Source organism: Leuciscus leuciscus, assembly GCF_965113295.1.
Source record: "Leuciscus leuciscus genome assembly, chromosome: 22".
Classification (NCBI taxonomy): domain Eukaryota; kingdom Metazoa; phylum Chordata; class Actinopteri; order Cypriniformes; family Leuciscidae; genus Leuciscus; species Leuciscus leuciscus.
The window spans coordinates 30,805,757-30,829,709 of NC_138746.1; the positions used below are offsets into that span (position 1 = coordinate 30,805,757).

Consider the following 23,953-nt stretch of genomic DNA (forward strand, 5'->3'; position numbering starts at 1 on the left):
AACTTTGATATTCAACATAATACACTGTCATATATCACTATTTTTCAGAGACACAACATTAGATCAATTGACCTCAAAACTGTTTCAGCTGTCTAAATCTCAAAAAAAAAAAATAATAATAATAAAAAATATTCAGATGAAATGACAAATTTAAAAATAGCATAGCCATTCATCATAAGTGCTGAGATGAAATTTTATGTCATCTATGGTCAGGAGAAAAAAAATTAAGATGGGTGCATCTTTTGCCAACCTACCCTATTTTTATCCTTATTACAAATTTTTGATAGTGTCCATTCATTCATGGCCGGCATATTTTTGTATTTAAAATATGTATTTTGCAAAACATACAGGGGAAAAAATGCCTACTAAATTCGGGGAGAGATACTGGGTGTTTTTTCATACAATATTAAGTCTTTACATAATAAACGGAATAACATTTCTTTATTAACAAACACAGTTCTCACATTTAAATTAAATAACTTACTAATCTAGTAAGAAGAGGTAAATCTAAAAGAATTTATCAAAATGTGTTACTGGCCAGAGTATTCAGTGATTTCTAATTGATGTTTTAGCTTTTTATTTCGGATCATTAAAGGGACGTGCTGATTGGCTGCTGAGATCGGCGGAACAGGAAGTGAGCGCAACATTGTAAACAAACACTCCTGTCGCTTCATGTAGCAGCCGTTCGCCAGAGTGCGTTCAACGCGAATTAACCAGTCAATTCTAGTCATATTATGCGTGACGCCCCAACGAATAGTGAGTCAGCTTTTGTTTCTTTAGCAGCATTGGGTTAAATATCTGTGACATTAAGTAATCAAATCTACTAGTTGTCCATATCCTTAATGGCAACGACGCAGCATTAATGGCGAAATTCCCAGCATTCACACACACAGGGGGTCACTCACAGTAAAGGGTTTCATTAAAATACCCCATGTTTCTCAGGAGTCAAAATGATTATAATGAGTAAATAAAAATAGGAATGCCTACTAAGAAAGAGTATAAACCCCTTAAACTGTCCGCAGGTTTCTGATTGCCGAGACATAATGTGTTGTCAATATGGGAAATTCTAGCTTTCCCTTCAATGAATGAACAGATTGAGGCTACAGGATGGGTTTAAACTGATTTTAGCATGGTCTAACGTTAGTTTAATCGTCTCTAGTCGATTCAGACTCAAAATCTTGTGTTGGTAAAATAAACATAATTTATTAAATGCATTAGCTAGGCCTATTTTAATTTTGAGGAACTAATAGTAACTACTTAAAACGAGGGAACATATTTAAAAATTCTCTAAAACTCTCAGTAAAAATGTTATGGCTTGTTGAAGTCCTAGCAGGTGAAATATTGAAAGGACCCTCTGGATGAAGACATTTCATATATATTGAATAAATGAGTACTGATGAACGAATAATTGAATATTAATAATTTTATAAATATCTGACCGTGTGAAGTACTAAATGTAGTAATGTTTCTTTACAAATACACATGCACATTTTATGTCTAAAGTTTAATGTATATTTTCATCTACGTATATATTATTGATTGACTTAGCAGGTGCACTGAGATTTTACATTGTCATAAGAGAGAAAATCTAACGAAAGGGTGCATTGATGTTCATGTACATATTTTTATGTTTCATTTAGGCGCATGACCTTGCAGATGAGCTTTTTGCGCAGCTGAACATGGGTGTGAAGGGATTGCAGTACTTCATGGAGACATGTTGCCCAGACACATGTGTGCCAGTGGGCCTGAAACAGATGGCAATGAATCATGCCAAAGCCCATCCGGACAGCGCCGCCACGCTCGTAGTGGATGGAATGGCCTGTTTAAGGTACTGGTATCGCTGTCAAGCTTGGGTTCATGGTGGTCAGTGGCAAGAGTATATGCATATCCTCCAAGAATTTGTGGATGCATTCACGGCTGCGGGCATACGCTTAGTCTTTTTCTTCGACGGAACGGTCGAGGAGCAAAAGCGGGCAGAATGGGTGAAGAGGCGTCTGAGAGTCAACCAAGACATTGCAAGAATATTTCAGCATATTAAGACTCACGCTGAGCAGCCAAACAGCAGAGACCTTTTCTGCCTGCCCTCTGGACTCGCAACCTTCTCCAGATTTGCCCTCAAAAGCCTTGGTCAAGACACAAGATGCTCGGTCCGAGAAGGAGATTATGAGATATCCGACTATGCTTTGTCTCACGACTGCATGGGCATCCTTGGGCAAGATACAGACTTTGTTATCTACAACACAGCCCCATACTTATCCATCAGTAAACTCAATTTAAACAATATGACAACAGTGCTGTTGTCCAGAGAGAGGTTATGCCAAGTTTTGAAGCTTCATATGACTGACCTTCCTCTCTTGTCCTGTCTGTTGGGTAATGACATAGTGCCAGAGCATCAAATGCAGCGTCTTCGCAACAGTGCTTTGGCGTCATATCGAAAGAAACACATGCAAGTTCAGGGAGACAAGGTCTACGCTGTTGCAGAGTTCATTACTGCTCATCATCCCGGCAGGGAGGAAACACTGATGTTAGTTGAAGCAGAGGAAGAAGCTTTAGAAAAGGGAATACGCATATATTTACTTCCAGGGCAAACGTCCCCTTGGTTAAAGTGCTGCCGTCCCTTCCCTGAGTCTGTGCGATCGATGGACAAGTATGTACCCGGTGAAATATTACAGGTAAGAAGGAAAAATGCAGTGTTTGAGACCATAGTGAAAATATGGGATTTAAAATAAACTTGTTGATGTTTAGAAGTTTTTACTCTGATAATATGATTTGTATTCAGAAACATTGAACATGGAAACCTTTTCACTGAGACTTGTATTGAACAAACACACCAGACCCACCAGAAGTAACATGACTTTGTTTCTGTTCTTACTAAGTGTTTCCATGTCGCAGGCAGCGATGGAGAAGCACATGCGGGCAGAGTGTTTTCTGGTCTATAACGTGTTGTATGATGGAGTCGTGGACTGCAGTAACTCATTGGAGGATGAGGATGAGGTGGAGTTACCACCGCAGGCCATCTTATATCTGCCTGTCCGAGAACGCATCTATGGCCTGATACTGCCAGTCCAGCCAGGTGCGTTTCGTCTCTGTATTTACTTAGAATTCATGGAAAATCTTTTCTGTTAAGTTGTATGCAACTGTGAAGAGGAAGCCGACTAAATGAAGAAGAGAATTTGCAATAACATCATCTCATGATTTGAACTATGTGCCGAAGCCGAATACTATGTTCGGAAAGGAAATTATGGATTCTACGGAGCCCCTAAAGGGACATATGAGATCGGAGGAGAAAATATATTTCAATGCTTTTAGGTTCTCTCGCAATTATATAGTTGGGTAATTATAATTTGCGGCATCATGGCCGATATCAGTATGCTAACGAATTCGCATACTCGGTAGCCGCGGTACTGACCACACATTTAAAGGGGTGGTTCGGGATTTTTGACATCGGACCTCATTTTTAAGTCAGCCTGGTTGTTATTCATCAGTGGAGACATTTAAAAAAAAAATTTATCCAGTCCTTATATTTGGATAGTTAGCCGATGCTAGGCTAGCGCGAGTCAATGGTATATGTTAGCCAGCCATTAAAAACCGTTTTACCCACTCCACAGTGCACCAAACGCAAATCAATTATAACACTAGACTATCGATGTATATGTCCGTTGAGAGAATAATGTTAGTTATTAACAGTTTTTAATGGCTGGCTAACATATACCATTGACTCGTGCTAGCCTAGCATCGGCTAACTATCCAAATATAAGGACTGGATAATTTTGAAAAAAAAAATGTCTCCACTGATGAATAACAACCAGGCTGACTTAAAAATGAGGTCCGATGTCAAAAATCCCGAACCACCCCTTTAACAAGTCTTCTTGCTCCGCCCCTTTTATCGAGGATGCATCAGGGGAGGTGAACTTGTGTGAACTTGAGACAGATATGTATCCCAGAATGAGTCTTGCACCAACCAGCAAGCATCACTGGCCTAGGAGAAAACCCATATAATAAAAAAAAACGACTTCTATCGTGTCACAAAATGTAGTTTTTTTCAGGCGAGAATGTAGTTTCTCAAATCTGTGGCCTATTTGAAAATTTGATCTGACGTTGTGAGATCCAGGCGATCACCGGGCGCATATATATTCACATATTGCCTGAACCACATTATTATGTTTCATATTTTTACAATGAAAACCGGAAGAGGCAGGGTGGTTTTTATATCATATTTCGTTTTATTGTTAAAGGGGTGGTTGATTATGATTTCACTTTTTTAACTTTAGTAAGTGTGTAATGTTGCTGTTTGAGCATAAACAACATCTGCAAAGTTATGAAGCTCAAAGTTCAAACAAGCAAAGGGAGATTTTTGCTTTTAAAGAAATAGTTTTTTTAAGGACTACAACAAACGGCTGGTAGAGACTACACGACATTCCTCCCGGCTAAGTGACATCACTAACCCTAAAATTTACATAAACTCCGCCCCCAGAACACGATTTATAGATTATCATGACAGAATATGCTAATCAATGACTAAAAGATAAGTACACATCAGCTACATAAATTCAACTACTAACCATTCAGAATCGTCCTGTTGTATTCTACATGTTGTCACTTCTTCTTGAGTCTCTCCATCATGGTCTGACTCCGGTTTGAACATAAACATTGACATTTTCAGTGCATGTGTGTGTGTGATGTAAAATGACACAAGCTCTTGTAGCTCCGCCCCCTGTGCTGAGAGCAGCAGCTCATTTGCATTTAAAGGGACAGACACAAAAAACGGTGCGTTTTTGCTTACCTTCAAAAAGTGAGAAATTTAACATGCTATATAAAATTATCTGTGGGGTATTTTGAGCTAAAACTTCATATACACACTCTGGGGACATCAAATACTTATTTTACACCTTGTGAAAAGGGCATTATACCACACCTTTAATATTCAGTGAAGATAACCGGAGTAGCAAGGCGAGGTGAGGGACGTTATCAAGTACGCTGCTGTTCCATTTGCAGAATTACCAAACTTTCGTCCTCCTGTCCTCAGAGTTTGTACTCCTGAGTCAAGTGAGTCCTGGCTCCCACCAGTGTTTGCTGTTAACTAAAACTATTAAACTATTACAATTGTTTTGTTAATTGAAATAAAGCTGAAATAAATAAATATATAAATATTAGATGAAAATTTGAAATGTTGCCTGGCAACTAACGGAAATAAAATAAGTTGAAGTACTAAAATTACTAAATCTGATACTGAAATAAAAATAAAAGTAAAATTATTTTAAAAAAAGTAGTTTAGTAGTTAAGAGCTTTATTAATCTCCATGGAGCAATTCATTTAAACTGTCATGGTGCAACACTTAACATACATTCAAATACTCAAAACTACACAAAATACATACACATAAATAAAAAACAGGTGAGAGAGAGAAAAAAAAAGGATAAAATAATAACAAAAATGACAATCAACTACATTTATTACATAAACGAATTGCTTCAGTCACAAAAATGTATAGCAATTTGTAGAGCATCTGATTGTTCTTAAACGTCGCCCCAGGGGCATCCACTCAAAGTCCCAGTGCAACGGGTGTGTGCTGTCTCCTATTATTTTGTGAGCCATCCTCAACATTTGCTGTTCATAATAAGATGTAAGACTTCTTAAGGGAAAACCCATAACTTTAGAGCACATGTTAACAATACCCTGCAAACGATTTTTGTTCTTTGTAGATGGTGTTGAAAACCAACAAATAAAAGAGAAAGACAAGATACTTTCAACAAACGAATTGTAAAATTACCTGAGACCAACCCTCTGTACTTTGAAAGAATTAAGCTTCCTCAGCACAAACAATCTTTGGTGTGACTTTTTAATAATGGCATCAGAATTTTGGTTGAACTTTACCCTGTTATCAAAAGCATTAATGACCACAGGTTGAAGTGCCAGTGTTCTCCTACTAAAATGAATGACCGACCATCTCTTTAGTTTGTGACACATTTAGATCTAGTTTCATACAACTACACCAAGAAATAAAATGTACAAAACCGAACCATGTTCCTGATCTGAATGTGAAAGCAAAGAAACACAGTGTCATCTGCATATTTGACCAAATAACTATTAACTTGTGAACTCTGACAATCATTTGTATATAATATAAACAAAATCGGAGAAAGCACACATCCTTGTGGTGTACCTGTGTTAATATTTACTATATCCGATAAAACCCCATTAACTCTAACCCTCTGTTGCCTATTCGTTAAAAAAAAGGGTAATAAAAATGACAATCACATAAAATTACAAAAACATAAGATATAATTTAAATTCAAAATATAAATAAATACTAAAAATATATAAATAATACTAAAATAACACTGGTTCCCAGCGTCATGGAAAACTTGGAAATATGAGAATTTTAATTTCTAAGCATGAAAAAGTTAAAATCTTAGAAACATTACTTGGTCAGTAAATGTTGTTCAAATTATGTGCGACTTGTAAATAATATTTTCAAAATAATTTTTGTCATTCTTATTCGTTGGTCAAAGTAAAACAAAAAAGTCACATTTTGAAGAAATCTAGACTGTTGGACTGAAGTTTTTTTATGTAGTGATCTTAGGATAAAAATATTTTTTCTTTCTTAGCATCTAGATGTTTTGTTGAAGTATAGAAATATAGGTTGTACTCTTACTCTGTTGTTTACAGAAAATAAATCTCCATTGCTCTATAAGATTCTGGGAATTGTCTCATGTCTGTCCAATATTTGTGGTGTGGGCAAATATGTGGTGAATGTGCTGTTGAAAAGAAGGGCCAGACCAAAGGGGACAAAACATATCAGATTTCAAACTGTGAGGACTACACTGTAATTTTGGAAAGGCTCTGTCAATCATATTATTTCATAACATACAAGCTGATTGCATAAATTCCCTTTGTGTGCCAATTTTAAAGGACTTTAAGATGCTTTCAAGATGTTTTTTTTTCTTGCATTATTTTTGCTCTCAATGTGCATTAACTTTTCTCTCTCCTTTATAGATTGTTACGGTCACACTGTGTCAGTCAAGGAATGGTTCGTCTTCCCAGGAAATCCACTTCAGGAGCCTACCAGAGTCACTCCAAAACCCCTCAACTATATAAGTACATAATTCAGTAGTTATGTTTCACATATACACGTCTCGTAATGAAGTACCTCACATAGGCCCGGTTTCACAGACAGGGCTTAGATTAAGCCAGGATTCAGCCTTAGTTCAATTAGGACATTTAAGTAGCTTTTATAAACGTGCCTTAGAAAAACACATTACTGATGTGTATCTTGAGACAAAGCAATGGAACTGACATATTTTAAGACTTGTCAGTGCAGGTTGCTTTTACTTAAGACAACTCAAACAAGCATTTTAGTCTGGGACTAGCTTAAAGGTTAAACGTTTTTTAGGCCGAAACATTTTTTGTCACATACAGCAAACATCTCCTCACTATCTGCTAGCTGCCTGTCCCCTGAACACACTGTAAAAAACGCTGTCTCTCTAGACAGCCCAGGCTCCACAAACAGCAACGAAAACAAACTGGCCCAGCCTGGACCACGAAACATAACAAACAGTGTTCCAGCCAATAACCGACAAGAATGATTTGGGGGTGGGGGTTGGGGGGTTAGTGCGCATGCACATGAAGGGGGGTGTGGGGAGTGGAGGAGAGAGAAGCATGAAGAGGGAGGTTAGCTAGAGGAGAGATGTCCTAGACAACGACAACGACTAACGTTAGAATTATATTCTCTTGAATTTTGATATGGCCGACACACGACCTAAGAGACGACGTTCCGATGAACAAATAACAAAGAAGAGGGAAAAGGAGAAAGAACGCGCAAAGTCCCGAATTTACATCGGAAAAGCCTTCGACTCGTTCATGACTGTTTCAGGAAGCACGGAAATGAGGGGGGTGGGGGGACGGGATGAGGAGGAGGGAGGGTCGAGCTAGCCTCCGTTTTGTTTGACAATACTTTGAACGTCAACAAGAAGTGATGTCACCCAACATCACTTAGAGCACCTTTAAGCCTTGTCTGTGAAACCGGAGGATCGAGTACCTCAAAGATCCTTGGACTTTGTCTCGCATGCAAAGCATCACACACTACCTCGTCTGATGCTGCTAAGTAATCCTGTGATAATCGCAAGAGATCCATGTTCAGTTGTTAGTGTACATGATTCTCTTTGTTTACCTTTTTGTGTTTCCTCGTATCAGTGATTACACGACACAGCAAAATGTGATAAAAACAAAAAGACCATCTGGTTTGATAGGTGTATTTCGCACACTGCAAATTTCATCACTGCATTACAGGGCTCCCAACCTGGCAATATTAGGAAATTGATTTCTAAGCCTGCAGGAGACCGATACTGTGTCCGAATATGCCTACTTCCCTACTATATAGTATGCGAAAATCAGTATGTGAGCTGAGTAGTATGAACAGGAGTAAAGTACAAGGAAGACCTACTACTTCCGGCGAGATTCTGAAGTGTGCTTACGATGGACACTTTACTATCCCACTAGAGAGGAGTTGTGAATGGAAGTGAAGCCGCAAATTGACGCCGTAGGTCACATGACAATGACAACATGGCAAATGTAGTACGTCCAAATGTAACTCATAATACACACATAGAACATACTTTTTAAACGGTTGTGAAGTAATTTTCAAACCAAATGTAGTACATACTATATAATATGCCATTTTGGATGCAGCAAGAGTAATTTCTTAATAACGTTTTCTAGTTATGCTCAGCTAATATCCATCAGCTAGATTTGTGAGTACAATAATTTTTCAAATGATTTAAATCTTTGCCAAAATATATGGAAATCCTTGTATTAGAACTGTTATTCAATCATTAATTTACTCTCACACACGCCAACCCCCACAAAGTTAAATTTGTGGTCAATTTGTGATCAACAGAAGGGCCCCCTGATCTGATGGCCCTGTGGTTTAGGACAGACCCAGAGGTGAAAACAATCCAAGCATCAACACTCCTGGATGTCTTTGACCTGTATGAGTTTACTGAAGAGCTGAAGCAGTTTGACAGCCCTATGATTGCTGTGATTTGTCTTGTAACCTACATTGCCATTCAGGTTTGTTTAACTTTTCATCGTTGATGCCATGGACCACTGAGGTTTTCACTTGAATGTAAACAAATGGCTTTGTTTGGGTCCATTCGCACCACGTACGCTCTGTTAGCCTTTATTTATTAATGATGTGAACTCATTGCATGTCAAAAGAGTTCACCGGTGTCGCTTCAACACTGTTTATTGTGTGTAGCCCTTATCAGACAACTCCGATACCCTTGCATTGTGTATATATGTGTGTGTGGTGACGCTTGATGCTTGTTGTGTATACTTGAATAAAAACACTGTTTGCTCTTGGATCTAGACGAGACAGCTTTCTCTGGAAGACGTAGATGCATATCTAAGCCAAGCTGTTTGTGTCAGATTCAAATCCTTCACAGAAATGCAACAGCTCAGGGTGAGTCATTTGAGCCACCTCTGCTTTTCTAAAAACATTGTTTTTACACTCACTTGCAGCTCACCCATTATTACTGGGCTTGGTTTGGAGTCTTTTACAAAACAACTGTGGTCATGCTTGTTATTTTGTAACATAAAAAATAAATAAAAAAAGACTGGCCGGTTTCACATTTGGTGCGATTACTAGGTCCAAACCTTTTCTGTGCTCCCGTAAGTGAGGCAGTAAAGATGCTATTTTTCTGTGTCGAAATCCAGTCATTTTAATAGAAATCACAATTATCTGTAATTTTGTGTGATGGCGAAGGACTTTCCTTAGATTTCGCAACAGGATTCGCCACTTTGACCAACAAAAAGCTGCTTAGTTTGAAAGTGATTTCTATGGCCCTGTTTACACCTGGTGTTCAGATGCATTTTAGTCGATCGGATCACAAGTAGACGAGGGAGATACATTCTGGTTTACTACTGTTGTTTTAATCCGTCTCTTTTGTCCACTTTCATCACTTCTGTCCTGATTTCTTCGAGGGCACGGTCTATTGGTGGGTAAATGGATGGGATTTTTCAGATCTTTTGATCTACTGGACGAAATAAGCTCAAGCAGTTGTATATGGAGAGCGGCAGCTTTAGTTTCTGCTCTGACAGCCACAAGACCACCTGAACACTGTGAGTGTGTGTTAGAAATCAGGAATGGTGAGAGAACATTGTGCTTGGTAAATTTTTCATCTTCAAACCAAACTTGGCACTCCAGCCGATAAAGTTTAAATCCCATCTGGCTAGTGCACTTCCCATAATGTTTAAGCATTAGATCTCAAGGCGGAGAGTCTTTTGTGGCTGTTTGAACACATTCGTCCACATGAGCGTTTACACTATGAAAGCAATCCGGAAAATGCTTTTCGACTACCTCTGGACGTGGTTGAAAAGTGTACAAGCTCAAACCGTTTTAGACCCCGTTTACACCTGTATTTTATCCACTTGTGATTGGATCAACAGAAATGCTCCTTAATATCAGGGGTAAACCGGGCCTATGTGAACTGCGCTTCATTCATCGCTACACTATTCACAATAGACAAATTGTTTGCCTGTGAAATTTAGCTATTGTTGACCACACATTCACATCATGAGAAGTGCTAACAATAAACCTTAGTCAGGGTAGCTGTGATGGATAGAAGTACAGTGCTTTCATTGTACTGTTTCCATCAAAAAAAAAAAAAAAAAAAGAAACCTTCCAGAAGACAAAGACTCCATAAAGCAGTTTTGAATGTTGTGAGTCTTAATACAGTGCATTGTAAAGGCCATTGATTCCCTCACAGCCTCGCTTTCTTCCGCTTTAAATTCAATATGGCGTCTAACCTGATTAAGGCCCAATACCAAGTTTCAAGTAATGTCCAAAACGGTGCAGGCTACAACAGGAAGGGATTTATGAAAGAAAAATAGATGTTTTTAAATAATAATCAGCCTCAGCAGAATGCTTTTAAGTGCTTTTCGTTTCTTGAAAACTGCAAGAGATACGGCTGTACAAGTAGGATTGGGATCATTCCACCAGGGGAATTCCAGCGGGATAGTTTACCTGAAAATAAAAAATATGCATTATTTATTTGTTTCCTATTAATTAAATTAACTTTGGACGCCATTGAGTTTCATTGTATGGACAAAAAAAGCATTGAGACTGTTCGAAAAAAGAAAGTCATACAGGTTCGAACAACATGAGGGTGAGTAAATTATGACAGAATATTTATTTTTGGGTGAACTCTTCAACATTGGATTATTAAGCCATGGTTTTATGTGAACTTTCAAGAAGGGATGCAGCGAAATTTCGGCTGCAGAAAATTATTGGCCAAAAATGGCATTTTCAGTTTTTGGCCGAAAGAAAATAAACAGCCGAAAATATACGCACAAAATTATGTCAAAATACCCGTCTCTGCAAGTATTCTTGTAAACAGTCGGTTATGTCTTAAGTGAGCGTAAAGAGTTGAGAAAGAAATCGGATGTGTATCATTATATTGGATCCGTGCATTCGGTCTTAAAGTGACAGCAACCTATAAATACCTGCTGTTAATTCATTAATGTTAATCAAACAACAAAACACAGCTTTAACAAATAATAATCTATATTTAATTTGTAATCTGAATACTCTACAGTTAGACCCTACTTTATTTGTAACTTTGTTATACTGTATTTATCTATGCTTGTAATTAGTGTATTTGATCTCACCCCCAAAATGTACAAATATACAAGCTAATTTTAAATAAGAAATAAATCATTTTTAAAGAGCATTTTCGGTTTCGGTTTTTGGTGCATCCCTACTTTCAAGTGTTGTTGATCTCATTAGTTATGACTTCAGCTACAGTAGATCACAAACTCTGTGCCTCCATGTCAAAATGGCACAGCAACATGGAGTTGCAACAAATCATGGCCTTTTTCTTAAAGGATATATCAGATTCTTTTGCTATTTAAAAAAAAAAAGAAAAAAAAAAGAGGATAGAGACTGGAGGGATAATTTCTGGTTGCTTTGCGACATTCCTCCCAAAAACTACTCTAATTGTGGTCTGAACCTGAGAGTGATGCTCTGGTGACGGGCTCCGCGTCGTCCCCGCCGGCGACCACAGGGCTATTTCAGCTCCCACCCTAATTTAAGCCTCCTATCCGTGCTATTTCAGACACGGCCAAGGGCGGCCTGTGGTTTTGCAGTGCTTGCTTGGATTGAGAGTCCTCCCCACAGCACAGATAATGGATGATAGAGGGCCAAATTAGAGCCTCTTGGGAGATATCCAAGAAGCCACCTCCTAATTTACGGATCCTCCTGTGTCTACGGCTGTCCTCGTTGCGTCTGGTGTGAATCCCTCCAGTCTGTTACTCAGATGCTGATGCATATCTCACACTTGACTCATGTAACGTCAAGCTGTTGACAATACAAATGAACTGTTAAGTTGTATTTATATTTTTACAGATCATATGTTTAATTATGTTTGCTAATGTGGTTCCAAAGCAAAGAATTTCAATCACCCCGTTAGACAATGACAGTCTCTGTATCTTTTATGCCCTGTAATGGTTGTTTATTGTGAACTTGGCTGCAGTATTTATTTGTATATGGTCCCGCGTGTTTACGTTTCGGCTCAAGTGAAGTGAAATGGCTCGGTTTATGTTGCCCACAATATGTTAGGTGATGAATGATAGCGTTGAGGGATTGTGTGTTTAGAAGGCGTGCACGGCAACAGGTGTTGGATTGCTGGCTGACCCAGAGACGCGTGTGTGTTCAAGGCACAGTGGCGACAGCCTGCCGCTGGCCAGATGAAAGTGTGTAAAGATCTTCTGCCATGGGGTGGTGGGAGCACCTGTTACATGCACCATTGTTGTCTCCCATTGGGAGTTACACTGTCACATCTGCCTGAAATGGGGGAGGCAGAAGAGCCAGACAGATGGCAAGAGAGTCTCCAGGGGCGTCCTGATTACCCCCGTCTAATCAGTTTCCCCCTGTGTTGCTTTGTCGTAGTAAGGGAATGTAAATGCAAGCTAAGGATGCCACTACATTGCATCTGTTATTGATGAGAATCATAAGGAATTTATATATAGTGTTTGAAACAAATTAATACTTTGATTCAGCAAGGATGCATTGAATTTATTTTTATTTTTTTCAAAAGATTTCTAATTTAAATATGCTGTTTTTTTGTTTTGTTTTTCAAAGAAAGAGATCCTGAAAAAATGTATCTCAGTTTCCACAAAAATATTAAGCTGCACAACTGTTTTCATTGTTTCATTGATGATAATGAGAAATGTTTCTTGAGCAGCAAATCAGCATATTAGAATGATTTCTGAAGGATCATGTGACACTGAAGACTGGAGTAATGATATTCAAATAAAAGAAATTGTAATACTATTTCACAATATTGATCAAATAAATTCAACCTTGGTGAGCAAAGGAGACATACAAATATATATGAAAAAATAAAAACATTAAACGAAAAAAAATCTTACCAGCCCCAAAGTTTTAAACGGTAGTGCTATATATATCATTTGTTGTCATTTATTACAACAGTAATTGTCATTGATTCAAACTGATTCATACTGATGACGCATGAATTTAAGACTTTTTGATCAGTTAAACTGGTTTAAGAACCAGTTCAGAAACACTCGAGGCAAATCATTTTCATGGCGTTCAGTTTCATTAACGGTTCCACACTACAAACACAGTAGTAGTTCAACTCGTGAACAAATGATTCTTATGAGTCACACCTTTTATAGGAGTCAAAAAGATGCACAGAACAAAGTTTCGAGCAGTTCAGAAACATTAAATTCCTTATGATTAAAAAAACAACTAAAGCAAAAGCTTGACTCTCAACCCTTTAACTGAACAAGCCTGGTTATACAGCCCACTATGTTTATTTAGTAAATCTAAAATTGAAAGTTCATTCAAATACCACACAAGTTTCAGACAAGCCTTGTCTTGTCATGCATTCATGTTTACATTTACATTTACATTTACATTTAGTCATTTAGCAGACGCCTTTCTCCAAAGCGACTTACAAATTAGGACAAAATTCAGCGAGTCATCACAAAATTCAGCGAGTCATCAAGTCAGTCAGCGAGTCAGCGAGTTTACAGTAGTAACATTGAGCAGATGTGCATTAAGGTATGGCACAGGTGCGGAGCCTGACACAAGGCTGTAGTTGGCCATTAATGTTGATCTGCGTGTCCTCAGGGGGTCCAGCGGTCCTTCGGGCATCTGGAGCAGCTCTCATTGTTCACTGCTGAAATGCTTGCAGAGCAGCTGCTGTTCTGGTTTGTTGTCCCTCTCTATACCTTTACAGCAGCAGGGTGGCATCAGCTTTGTCCCGGGGCCTATTGACTTCCACGCTGAGCAATTAGTGGCTTTAAAGGTGCTAAGACTTTTACGTGTCTTTTTAAGCGGTTTAATCAAAGCCGGTCTACTTCATCCCACTCCCTAAACCTTATGCATAACAGTGAATGTGATTAAATGCTCTCATTTTACTGAAGAGGCATGGTTTCAAAGAGGAAGTCAGGCCAGAGTAAACAGCGTAATATTTCAAACGACGGCCTGGCTCTCAATCTGTGCGCCTGGAAGGCTTGGGCAGTGGGTTGCTGCTGTCACTTCGGCTTTATCTCCAGGCTCCCTTTTGTTTGCTTTAGTCTAAGCTGTGTTTGAGAGCGGAGCAGGTGGCAAGCCAATTTCACATTTTCATGTCACGAAAGCTAATCAGCCCCTCTCTTATCTCCTGTGGGTGGGGGACCAGGTGACCAGCGGACAGTCTGGTCCCTTTGTAAACATCCCCTTATCCACACGGCCACTTCAGGTGAGCTCTACGGGTCACACCCTGCCTCCCTCCAGTTGAAACACACAATAGGTAATAACAGCATGATGAATTTGTAACCAAGTTGCTGTAAAAGTGCTGTCATTTAAAGGAACAGTTCAACTAAAAATCAACATTCTGTAATCTTTAACTTGCATTGTTTCCAACCTGTATGACTTTCTTTCGTTCGTCAAACACAAAAGGAGAAGTTTAGCATAATGTTCCTGGTGCTCCTTTCCACACAACTTTAGGGATAGCTAGAAATGCACAGTTTTGGGAGGGAATCTAATTGCAATATATAAAAAAATATATTTTTTTTTTCTGTGCTTGTTGGGCAGTACAGTTTGCCTAAAATGTTGTGATTAGATATCAGTATGACTATAAAATAATAATAATCCCTTTAAGCTTCTCTTCTGTTCAATCGCTTGGGTATGGGAAGATGGTTGGCGCATGTTGCTTTCCAAAATGCATGTTATAATTGTCCCATACTCAAAGCAGATGCAGAGATTTGGAGCATTTTGTGGATCATGAGCTGTTTATGATCCGGGCTTTACTCTGAAACACGCAGCACATGAATTTATTTAATTTAATTTAATTGTAGCCTTTGCAATTTAAGTCATATTGCTATTCCAGTTTTATCCTGCAATAGTGTAGCGATGCTTGAAGCACAGCTCACTCAGAAGTCACTTTCAAACCAAACTTTCGAAACAAAGTTTCGAACTAAACTTCCAGTGTGAAAGCACCCTTAGGCTACGTTTACACGACAACGATATGCTAAAAACAGAAACTTTTTTCTTTGTACAGATGACAATGTTATCAAAACGATCCCCGTTCACACGAATCCACAAAAATGACTAATAACACTGTATTATGCATGGCAGACAAGTAGTTGGCGATGTCACTTCGTAAAGAAAGACTGTGCACATACGCATTATTTTACTACAGTGCACTCGAGCTGAACGCTCAAGCCTGTTGACAAATTACATAATCTATTGTTGTACGAATTTCATTCTAAGGATGTTAATCTTGATAATACTGTAATATTATATAATATTATTCATATTTACAAAGCCAGAAACATTCACTGTAATCCCATTTTTATAATGTTCTCCTCTGATAGAGTGAATTAATTAATTAATTAATTCATATAAAGTCCCTTTTTACTTCCTTTAAGAAAATGTCAAAACCTTTGAACACGATAGACTTCGAAAACATATATCATCCTTGACTAAGGAACCTTAAAAAAAAATGTATGACGACAAAATTGTATATTGTGTTGATTTGTGTAATTCTTATAACCACTCGTAAAGATGTCTATATGCCCCCCCCCCCCCCCCCCCCCTTATTTCTTACTGTTAATATCTGTATCCTTTCATTAGCAAAAAAATGTAAATAAAAAATAAGATAGACTTAGCACGTAAAATGCATGTGAATGACGTCACCGTTTTCACAGATTCGCGGTTTTGTAGTTTACATGGAGATGATAAGGGTGTCGTTTTCAAAAGTTTGCGTTTTTGGGCCACCAAAATGCCGTTATCGTGTAAATGATAAGAACTACCTAAATTTAAACTACCTAAAACATCAAAATGATTTGTAATGGATTTTTTTAGTTTGGCTTACGTCCCATTGGATTACATGAAGAGGCGGGGTTTATGACCTATACTGCAGCCAGCCACCCTGGGGCGATCAAAATGTTTTGGCTTTACTTTTCAGGACGTGTTCGGCACACTTGGTCAACACAGAAAATGTGCGTGACCAACTTCTAAATCATCAAAATCTCAAAATCTATGTTGGACAATATTTTGCCCTCACCAAGACTCTCGTGCAGATTCCTATTGAAATGTCTGGATTTTGTTTGCATAATTTCGCAGATCAACTGTAAATGTGACCGCTCCTTTGCAAACTATTGTGTTTTTGTTATTTATTTCTTATACCATGTTGTAATCCCTCCCCCATGCAGACCCCTGTTGTAGACCCTAGGGCCGTCCAGCTCGGCTCTCTCTTTGTGCGCGGTCTGACCTACCTCATCGCAGCCAACAGTGCATGTGGTCTCCCTTTCCCAATGGGTGAGCTCATGCCGTGGAAGACCTTTGACGGCCTGCTCTTCCATTCAAAGTATCTGCAAGCCCACTCAGGCAGCCCAAAAGAAGAGCTTCTCGAAGGCAATGTAAGTACAGGAAAATGCCATTGGCCCTGTTTACACTTGGTATTAACATCCGGCTTGGATGATCCGATCACAAGTGGTCATTTGAGACAGATACTTACATTTCAATCTCACCACAAACATGACATTTCAAAGCCACACGGAATCCTTGTTTTAGCAAAATGGTTGATTGACAGGTGAGTGGGCGGCCTTTTACTGTTGACTTGGATGCATCTGAACGGATTGGTATTTACACTACAAATACAGTGTGGTCGCATCTTCAAATGTGATTTGATTAATCAAATCACAAAATGTTTTAAGCCCTGGCAACCGAATGTCAGATTTAAACAGGACCTAGCATGATCCTTTTTTTTTTTATATATGTTGTCATGACGGAATACGCAGCTCTATCGAGGCCTGCTGACATGCTTGAAATCAGGGCGAAGGAAACAAATGAAAATCAGTTCATTGTATGGCCCACACATATTTTGTTTACTGGATTTTGTTTAATTTTTGTTTACATGTCTTTGGTTTACTGCAAAACAGATACAGAATCTCTTTTGTTTTTGATTTCTGTAATGTTTTTTTCCGGAGCCAAGGGACAAAAACGTCTAAATAATTTTTTTTACCCACACATATAAACATGGGTTTGTAATTATAAATGGAGTCAGGAACTAACTCAGACTGTGCATGGTCACCTCTTGTCTTCATGGAGGTCTCCGTACAAACAGGGTACGTCTCAATCAGTCGTGAATCAGTATATCATTTACACAAATTCGGGCGCTGGTAAGGGCCCTGGCTCACTAAACATTGGGACACTGATGGTGACATGACAACAGGTTCGTTGTCAACGTCACTACTGATATTTATGAACAACAGCAGAACTGATATTTCTTACGGCAACATTTCAGACATAATTTAATTCTAAGGGCCCTATTTTAACAATCTAAGCACATGGTCTAAAGCGCGAAGGTTGCTAGTTTAACAACGGGAATAATGGTCTGCGTACCCGGCACATGGTCTAAAAGGGTTGTCCCTATTATTTTAATTAGTAATGGGTGTGTTTTGGGCGTAATGTCCAATAAACCAATCAGAGTCTCATCTCCCATCGCGCTAGCAGACTACGGGACAAAGTGTACGCGCGATATGGACCCGCCTATAGGCGCACATTACTAGCGCGCTCTTTAAATAACAAAAAAATTACTGCGGTACTGCAGTTGCCTCAAAATAGCAACGTGCCAACAATGCGCCTGAACACACCTCATTTTCAGACCAGTCGCCCATGGTGGAACTGATGGGCGCAAATGCATTTGCTATTTAAAGAATGTGGCGCAGGACGTGAAAATGATAACTGCGTCGGGCTGAAACTAGCAAAAAACACTTGCGTCGCACCTGGCACTGCATTGCACCGGGTGTAAGATAGGGCTCTAAATGTATTATGTTCATTACCTGTCTAGCAGTGTATCTTTATACGGCCAGGTCATGTTTGTAAATGAGAAGTGGTTCTCAAACAGTTTACCTGGATAAATAAAGGTTAAATAAAAAAATGTAAATGTATGCTAAAATGTAATGAAATGAAATGAAATCTTTAATTTTTTGTTGTATTGAGTTGGCTCGCACGATTTGTTTCACACTTTAGAACTTCCGTTAAGGAAACACAGTGAGCATCGATGCTCCCTGGTTTTCAAAGTGTATTTTGGGACTTTTTTGGGAGCGAACGTTTCAGTGCATTGGAAAGATTTTGCGATTGTGACAGCCCTTAAAATGGCCGACTCCCTGATCAGTGCCCTGATTACTGAACTAAGGAGCTGATTGAGACACACCCTTTGACAGTTGCCCCCAAAATAGGAGAAGAAAAACAATCAGACTGATCCACGGAGCACCAAAACACTCTTGTAGCCAATCAGCAATAAGGGGCGTGTCCACTCATGATGGGGAGGAGAGCTTGTGAGCAAGAGGGAGATTAGAAGAAAGACTAAATAGAGAGATGACAGATATTACCAAAGAGGAAAAGGTCAGAGGAATATAATTAGAAAAAGAAGGGTTACGATCAGGCAAGAACTTTAGGACCCGCGGGAAGTCCTGAAAACAGACACCTAGGTTGCTTTGTTTCTGCTCGATATGTGAATAACATTGCCTTTTTGCTGTTTCACGGAAGACATGCTGTTGTTGTTGTTGAATCACAGCTGATTCATCCATACTTGCTCGTGCTGTCAACATACATACATGGTTACCTGTGTTGTTTAGCATGTTCGTTATGAAGGGAGGGGTGTGTTTTGTTGGGTGTCGATTTCAAATACCAACAGTGTTTCTCATAAATCGCTTACTGCACCTTTAAATATCTAATTTGTCTATTGTCTTTTAGCCCTCCTGGATATCTTTGTTCTTGTCCGTCAGAGAGCTGGTGCTGGGAGCCTGCAGGAGACGCGGCACCCCCGTCCAGAGCCGACCACGCAGACTACAGTACAGAGATGGTGCGTTCCAAACATTCTTTTTGCCATTAATTGTAATAATCCAGTGAGATTTGTGTATGCACAAGGAGTCTGACAACACCCGGTATGATCTGATCTCACCATCATCGAGTCCGTCTGTGATTACATGAAGAAACAGTACAAACTGACACAGACTAAATCCAGAAGAACTGCGGGAACGTCTCCAATATGCTTGAAGAAACCTTCCTGCAAAGCTACCTGAAAAACTATGCGCAAGTGTACCTGGACAAAAGCCGTTTTAAACGCAAAGGGTCGTTACACCATATATTGATTTGAATTAGTTAATAGAAGTTAAATCATAAATAAATTCAATTTGTGAAAGCATTCTCACTTTACAGCATTTTAACACAAGTGCCAGTGCTTTTCACAGTACTGTTGCTTTGCAGGAAGGTTTCTTCAAGCATCTTGGAGACGTTCCCGCAGTTCTTCTGGATTTAGTCTGTGTCCGTTTTTTCTGTTTCTTCATGTAATCATGTAATCATGGGGGGGAGGTATTAACATGCCTAAGACTTTTGCACAGTACTGTATATGGAATTCTACAAAATGGATTTAAATATAGTAAATTGTTGTAATGCAGCTAAGAGTACACAGATTAGCCAGAATTATTTAATAATCAAACAGACAAAGGGCGGTGCATTTGTATATGTTTTGAATGATGGACATTTGATGTCTGTGGGCTTCTAATAAATTTTTTTTTTGTAAATTTTTTTTGTGGACCTGTTTGTGACTCAAACAAATGGAATACATGCAGAAACGTCCAGGTTACTTGCACATAAACAATACCCAGCCGTCTTTAATAAAACCCTCCATCTGGTCTGTGACAGTGGAAACAATCTGTTTGGAACTCTATTTTAGATCGAGGGGATGCTTTGTCATAACAAGAATAATTCTGGGTTACTTTTTATAGGTAGCGATCTATATTAAGTAACATAACAAGACAACAAAATTATAACGTGGTGGCTGTTACAAACTCCTTGAGCCCCTTTTGCTTTTTACCACCATCCAGAGTTTTGTGGTTCTGTCCTAAGATTAAAAGAGACCTTATGGTGAAATTGTCTCCATCTGGTTTCCCTCTTGATGTCGACCAGCTCATGAACTGCTCATGTTGTGTCTTAGAGGCAAATAGACTGTTTATTGTCATCAGATATTTTAGTCAGATTATGGCAGACCGGCCATGTTTCGAATCTCAAGACTTATCCGGTTAGATTGATGTTCTTTTGTTTATACCGTGGTTGTCTGCAATTCCAGCTAGTTTATTTTGTCATATGCCATTCTTAGAGCATCTGTTGTGCACAACATGTTTTTTTGTAACTTCATAACAATCTGAAAAATAATGCTTGTTGGACTTTCCATGAATCCAGTACAGAACCTGGTCAGACACTCAACAATTGGTCAGTGAAAAGAGGCTCTAAAATTTGGGCCATGTTTAAATGCATTGATTTTTGTAATTTGAAGGTATCGTAGTTACATTGTACTTAAACATAAGTACTGAGTAATATTAATTACTTGTACATACTATAGAGTTAGGGTTTGGTTTAGGGTCAGTTACTCGTAATTATGATTCATTTACTGTTATTACTATAGGAAGTACATGTAGTAACCGTCACCTTAAAATAAAGCGTTACCTAATTAATTTCTAACAAAGATCATTAAATAAAAAAATTGTATATACATTTTTTTTAATAAAAAATTAAAATAAATGCCACAGTTGGTAAAAGGGTTGCAAGTAACATCGTTTGTCACTCATTAGGAGCCAGTTTGAGACCAAATGTTTGTAGTTACTGATAAATATATTTCTATATATATTAATTAAAGATTTTTTTACAATAACTTTGGTAAATGGGTAAAATTATTTGTTAATAATAAGTGATGTGTGTTAACTATCTTACATATATAATTCTTACAACAAAAAAAGTACTGGAATTTGAGTTTCTAATGCTTAAAAAAGCAAAAAAGCAATGGAACATCAAAGTCTAAAGAGTTAAAAATCCACAGCAGAAACAAAATCCTATCATCCCACAATTGCCCTGAAAACCGAAACGAGTTTATATTTCGGTGTGGTGATTCTGACGGTTTGTCGTTTATTCTCATTTCTTTTCCTAAACTTGGCCTCTGTTGCCCTGATCTTAATTCACCCCATTATTTCTGTCTTAGCGGATTGTTTTGAATCTCAGATGGTCTAAAGTGTCAATTGCAAGATGCTGTCGGGCTAGACGTATAAAAAGTCTGTTTTTAATTTATGTGCGTTCGAGGCAGTAATCATTGCCTCAGACTTTTGGGGACGTGGTGGTGAAGTTCAGCTTCAGAATTGTACGTTTTATGTTTCCAGTGATGCTCCACTGCAAATACTAATTGTGAGAGAGTCAAACCTCCAGTTAAATCTGCATTTAAATGCTTGTTTTATTGGCTCAGCGTGGCCTGTGGAGGTGGATGATCTGCGTGGAGAAAGACGACCCCAGCTCCATCACACCACACAGCAGCCCACAGCTTCAGCACACTACCAGCAAGGTACAACACAGTACACAAGACTAACACTTTCACTGGCATAAACACAATTAAGGCTTACAAGAACAAAGCTTGTACGGGTCATATTAAATGAGTTTAATATTAAGAAGTTAATTTGGTATTGAAGATAAATAATAAGTGTAATGTCTTTCATAGGTTATAGACCAAGACCAAGGCATCCAAAGAGAGGAAGGTATCAGCTTGCACCGAGGTGAGAATGATCTATCTATCTATCTATCTATCTATCTATCTATCTATCTATCTATCCATCCATCCATCCATCCATCCATCCATCCATCCATCCATCCATCCATCCATCCATCCATCCATCCATCCATCCATCCATCCATCCATCCATCCATCCATCCATCCATCCATCCATCCATCCATCCATCCATCCATCCATCCATCCATCCATCCATCCATCCATCCATCCATCCATCCATCCATCCATCCATCCATCCATCTATCTATCTATCTATCTATCTATCTATCTATCTATCTATCTATCTATCTATCTATCTATCTATCTATCTATCTATCTATCTATCTATCTATCTATCTATCTATCTATCTAGTTTAGTGATGTATGTACCTACATCAAAGTTTGTCCTGACAAACTGTACTTTTGTAATGTACAGCATGCCATTGGTAGTAGAATCAGCAATCTACTTCTAATCCGCATTGATAACTGAAATTACTTTTGTTTTTCTTTATTTTGTTATAGATGGCCAAATTCTCAAAACACAGACTGATGAAAAAGAAATTACTCTTGTGGAAACAATTGTCACCCCCTGAACAAAGCACTAATAAACTGCATTCTCAGATATGAATGTTCATGTCCATGTTCTTGGACGCCTTTATTTAGTTTTTGCCCTTTTGTTTTGACTTCAGATAATCAGTGACAGATGTCTTTGCAGTATCAGCGCATCACTCAAAAACATGATATTGTACTTGAATGTGCAGTTTTATAGGCAGAGAGGGATAACCCTGTGTTATCACTGAACACAGATAATTCTGTGTTCAGTGATATCCTGAAAAGCCCTCAGAATTATATCTTATAGTGAGATTACAGTCTTTTTTTTTCCATGTGGATGATATGAATCAGTGACCAAAATGGAAGCTTCCTAAACTGTGTGCCAAACCCATTCATTCAGCTCAGACGCTAATTAGTCTCAGATGATCTCTTACCTTTCAACTGCTGGTTTGACATTGACTCCAGTTGTTCGCAGTTAAAAGGATTTTTTTTGTCTCCCTCAACACATTTAGATTCTAGACTTTCAAGCAGCCATTCTTTAAAAAATTGTTAATAATAATGTGTGTCATAGCGTTGAAAGTCGCGGTTAATGTGATCCAAAGCAGCCGGTTGGAGAGATGTTTGGACAGAATCGTGGTTTTGGCATATCACGACCAAAATGCTCCCTCTTCAACCTCATATTCTGTTTCATGACAATCATGTCTGTATGTTCTAGTATTGCAAACTTTTTGTGTGCTCATGCACTATTTTATGTCATGTAAACATTAAAAACAACCTGAAATATTCACTACCGTTCAAAAGTTTAAAATAATTAAGATTTTTTATGTTTTTGAAGAAGCCTCTTCTTCTCACCAAGGCTACATTTATTTGATCAAAAAATACAGTAAAACAGTAATACTGTGAAATGTTACAATTCAAAATAACTGTTCATATATTTTAAAATGTAATGTATTCAATTGTAATGTAATGAAGGATCAAGTGACACTGAAGACTGTAGTAATGGTAACTTCTTTCAAAAACTTTAATAAATCTTAATTATCCCAGTTTTAAACGGTTGAAACTCATGTCAGTGCAAAAATTCTGTGAATTTATTCATTACTATAGTGATAATGAGCTGTTTTTGGTCTGTTTTTTCTCTTTGCCCATAAGGCTGTGAATCAGTCCCTCTGCTAGGTGTTGTTAAACACCCCAGAGCGGAAATAGGATATGGAGAAAGTTCCATAGCTTAAGTGGTCAAAGCACAGCTCTTCCCCTTATCTACAGAGAATGAAAGGCACAGGAATGAAAAACAGTA

General features: G+C 38.4%; 1 protein-coding gene and 1 long non-coding RNA gene across 2 annotated transcripts; both read left to right on the forward strand.

Annotated features, from left to right (window-relative positions):
- Window positions 1-621: 621 nt before the first annotated feature.
- On the forward strand, window positions 622-22,729 carry fam120b (family with sequence similarity 120 member B). Its single transcript, XM_082154608.1, has 11 exons — window positions 622-756; window positions 1,641-2,672; window positions 2,893-3,073; window positions 6,997-7,098; window positions 8,897-9,069; window positions 9,368-9,460; window positions 16,723-16,929; window positions 19,271-19,379; window positions 21,810-21,905; window positions 22,059-22,113; window positions 22,630-22,729. Exons 2-11 carry the CDS (start codon window positions 1,680-1,682, stop codon window positions 22,655-22,657), a joined length of 2,037 nt encoding a protein of 678 aa, XP_082010734.1. The 5' UTR covers window positions 622-756; window positions 1,641-1,679; the 3' UTR covers window positions 22,658-22,729.
- LOC309487132 lies at window positions 3,081-6,304 on the forward strand. Its single transcript, XR_014201773.1, has 2 exons — window positions 3,081-3,424; window positions 3,865-6,304. It is a non-coding gene; the product is annotated as an uncharacterized lncRNA (long non-coding RNA).
- Window positions 22,730-23,953: the final 1,224 nt, after the last annotated feature.

What these genes read in the sequence shown, in the direction of transcription:
- fam120b (XM_082154608.1), top strand. Translation starts at nt 1,680, where the DNA reads ATGGGTGTGAAGGGATTGCAGTACTTCATGGAGACATGTTGCCCAGAC. An exon ending in TAACCTACATTGCCATTCAG is followed by an intron (nt 9,070 to 9,367) that starts GTTTGTTTAACT and finishes TCTTGGATCTAG; the next exon opens with ACGAGACAGCTTTCTCTGGA. An exon ending in CAGAAATGCAACAGCTCAGG is followed by an intron (nt 9,461 to 16,722) that starts GTGAGTCATTTG and finishes TCCCCCATGCAG; the next exon opens with ACCCCTGTTGTAGACCCTAG.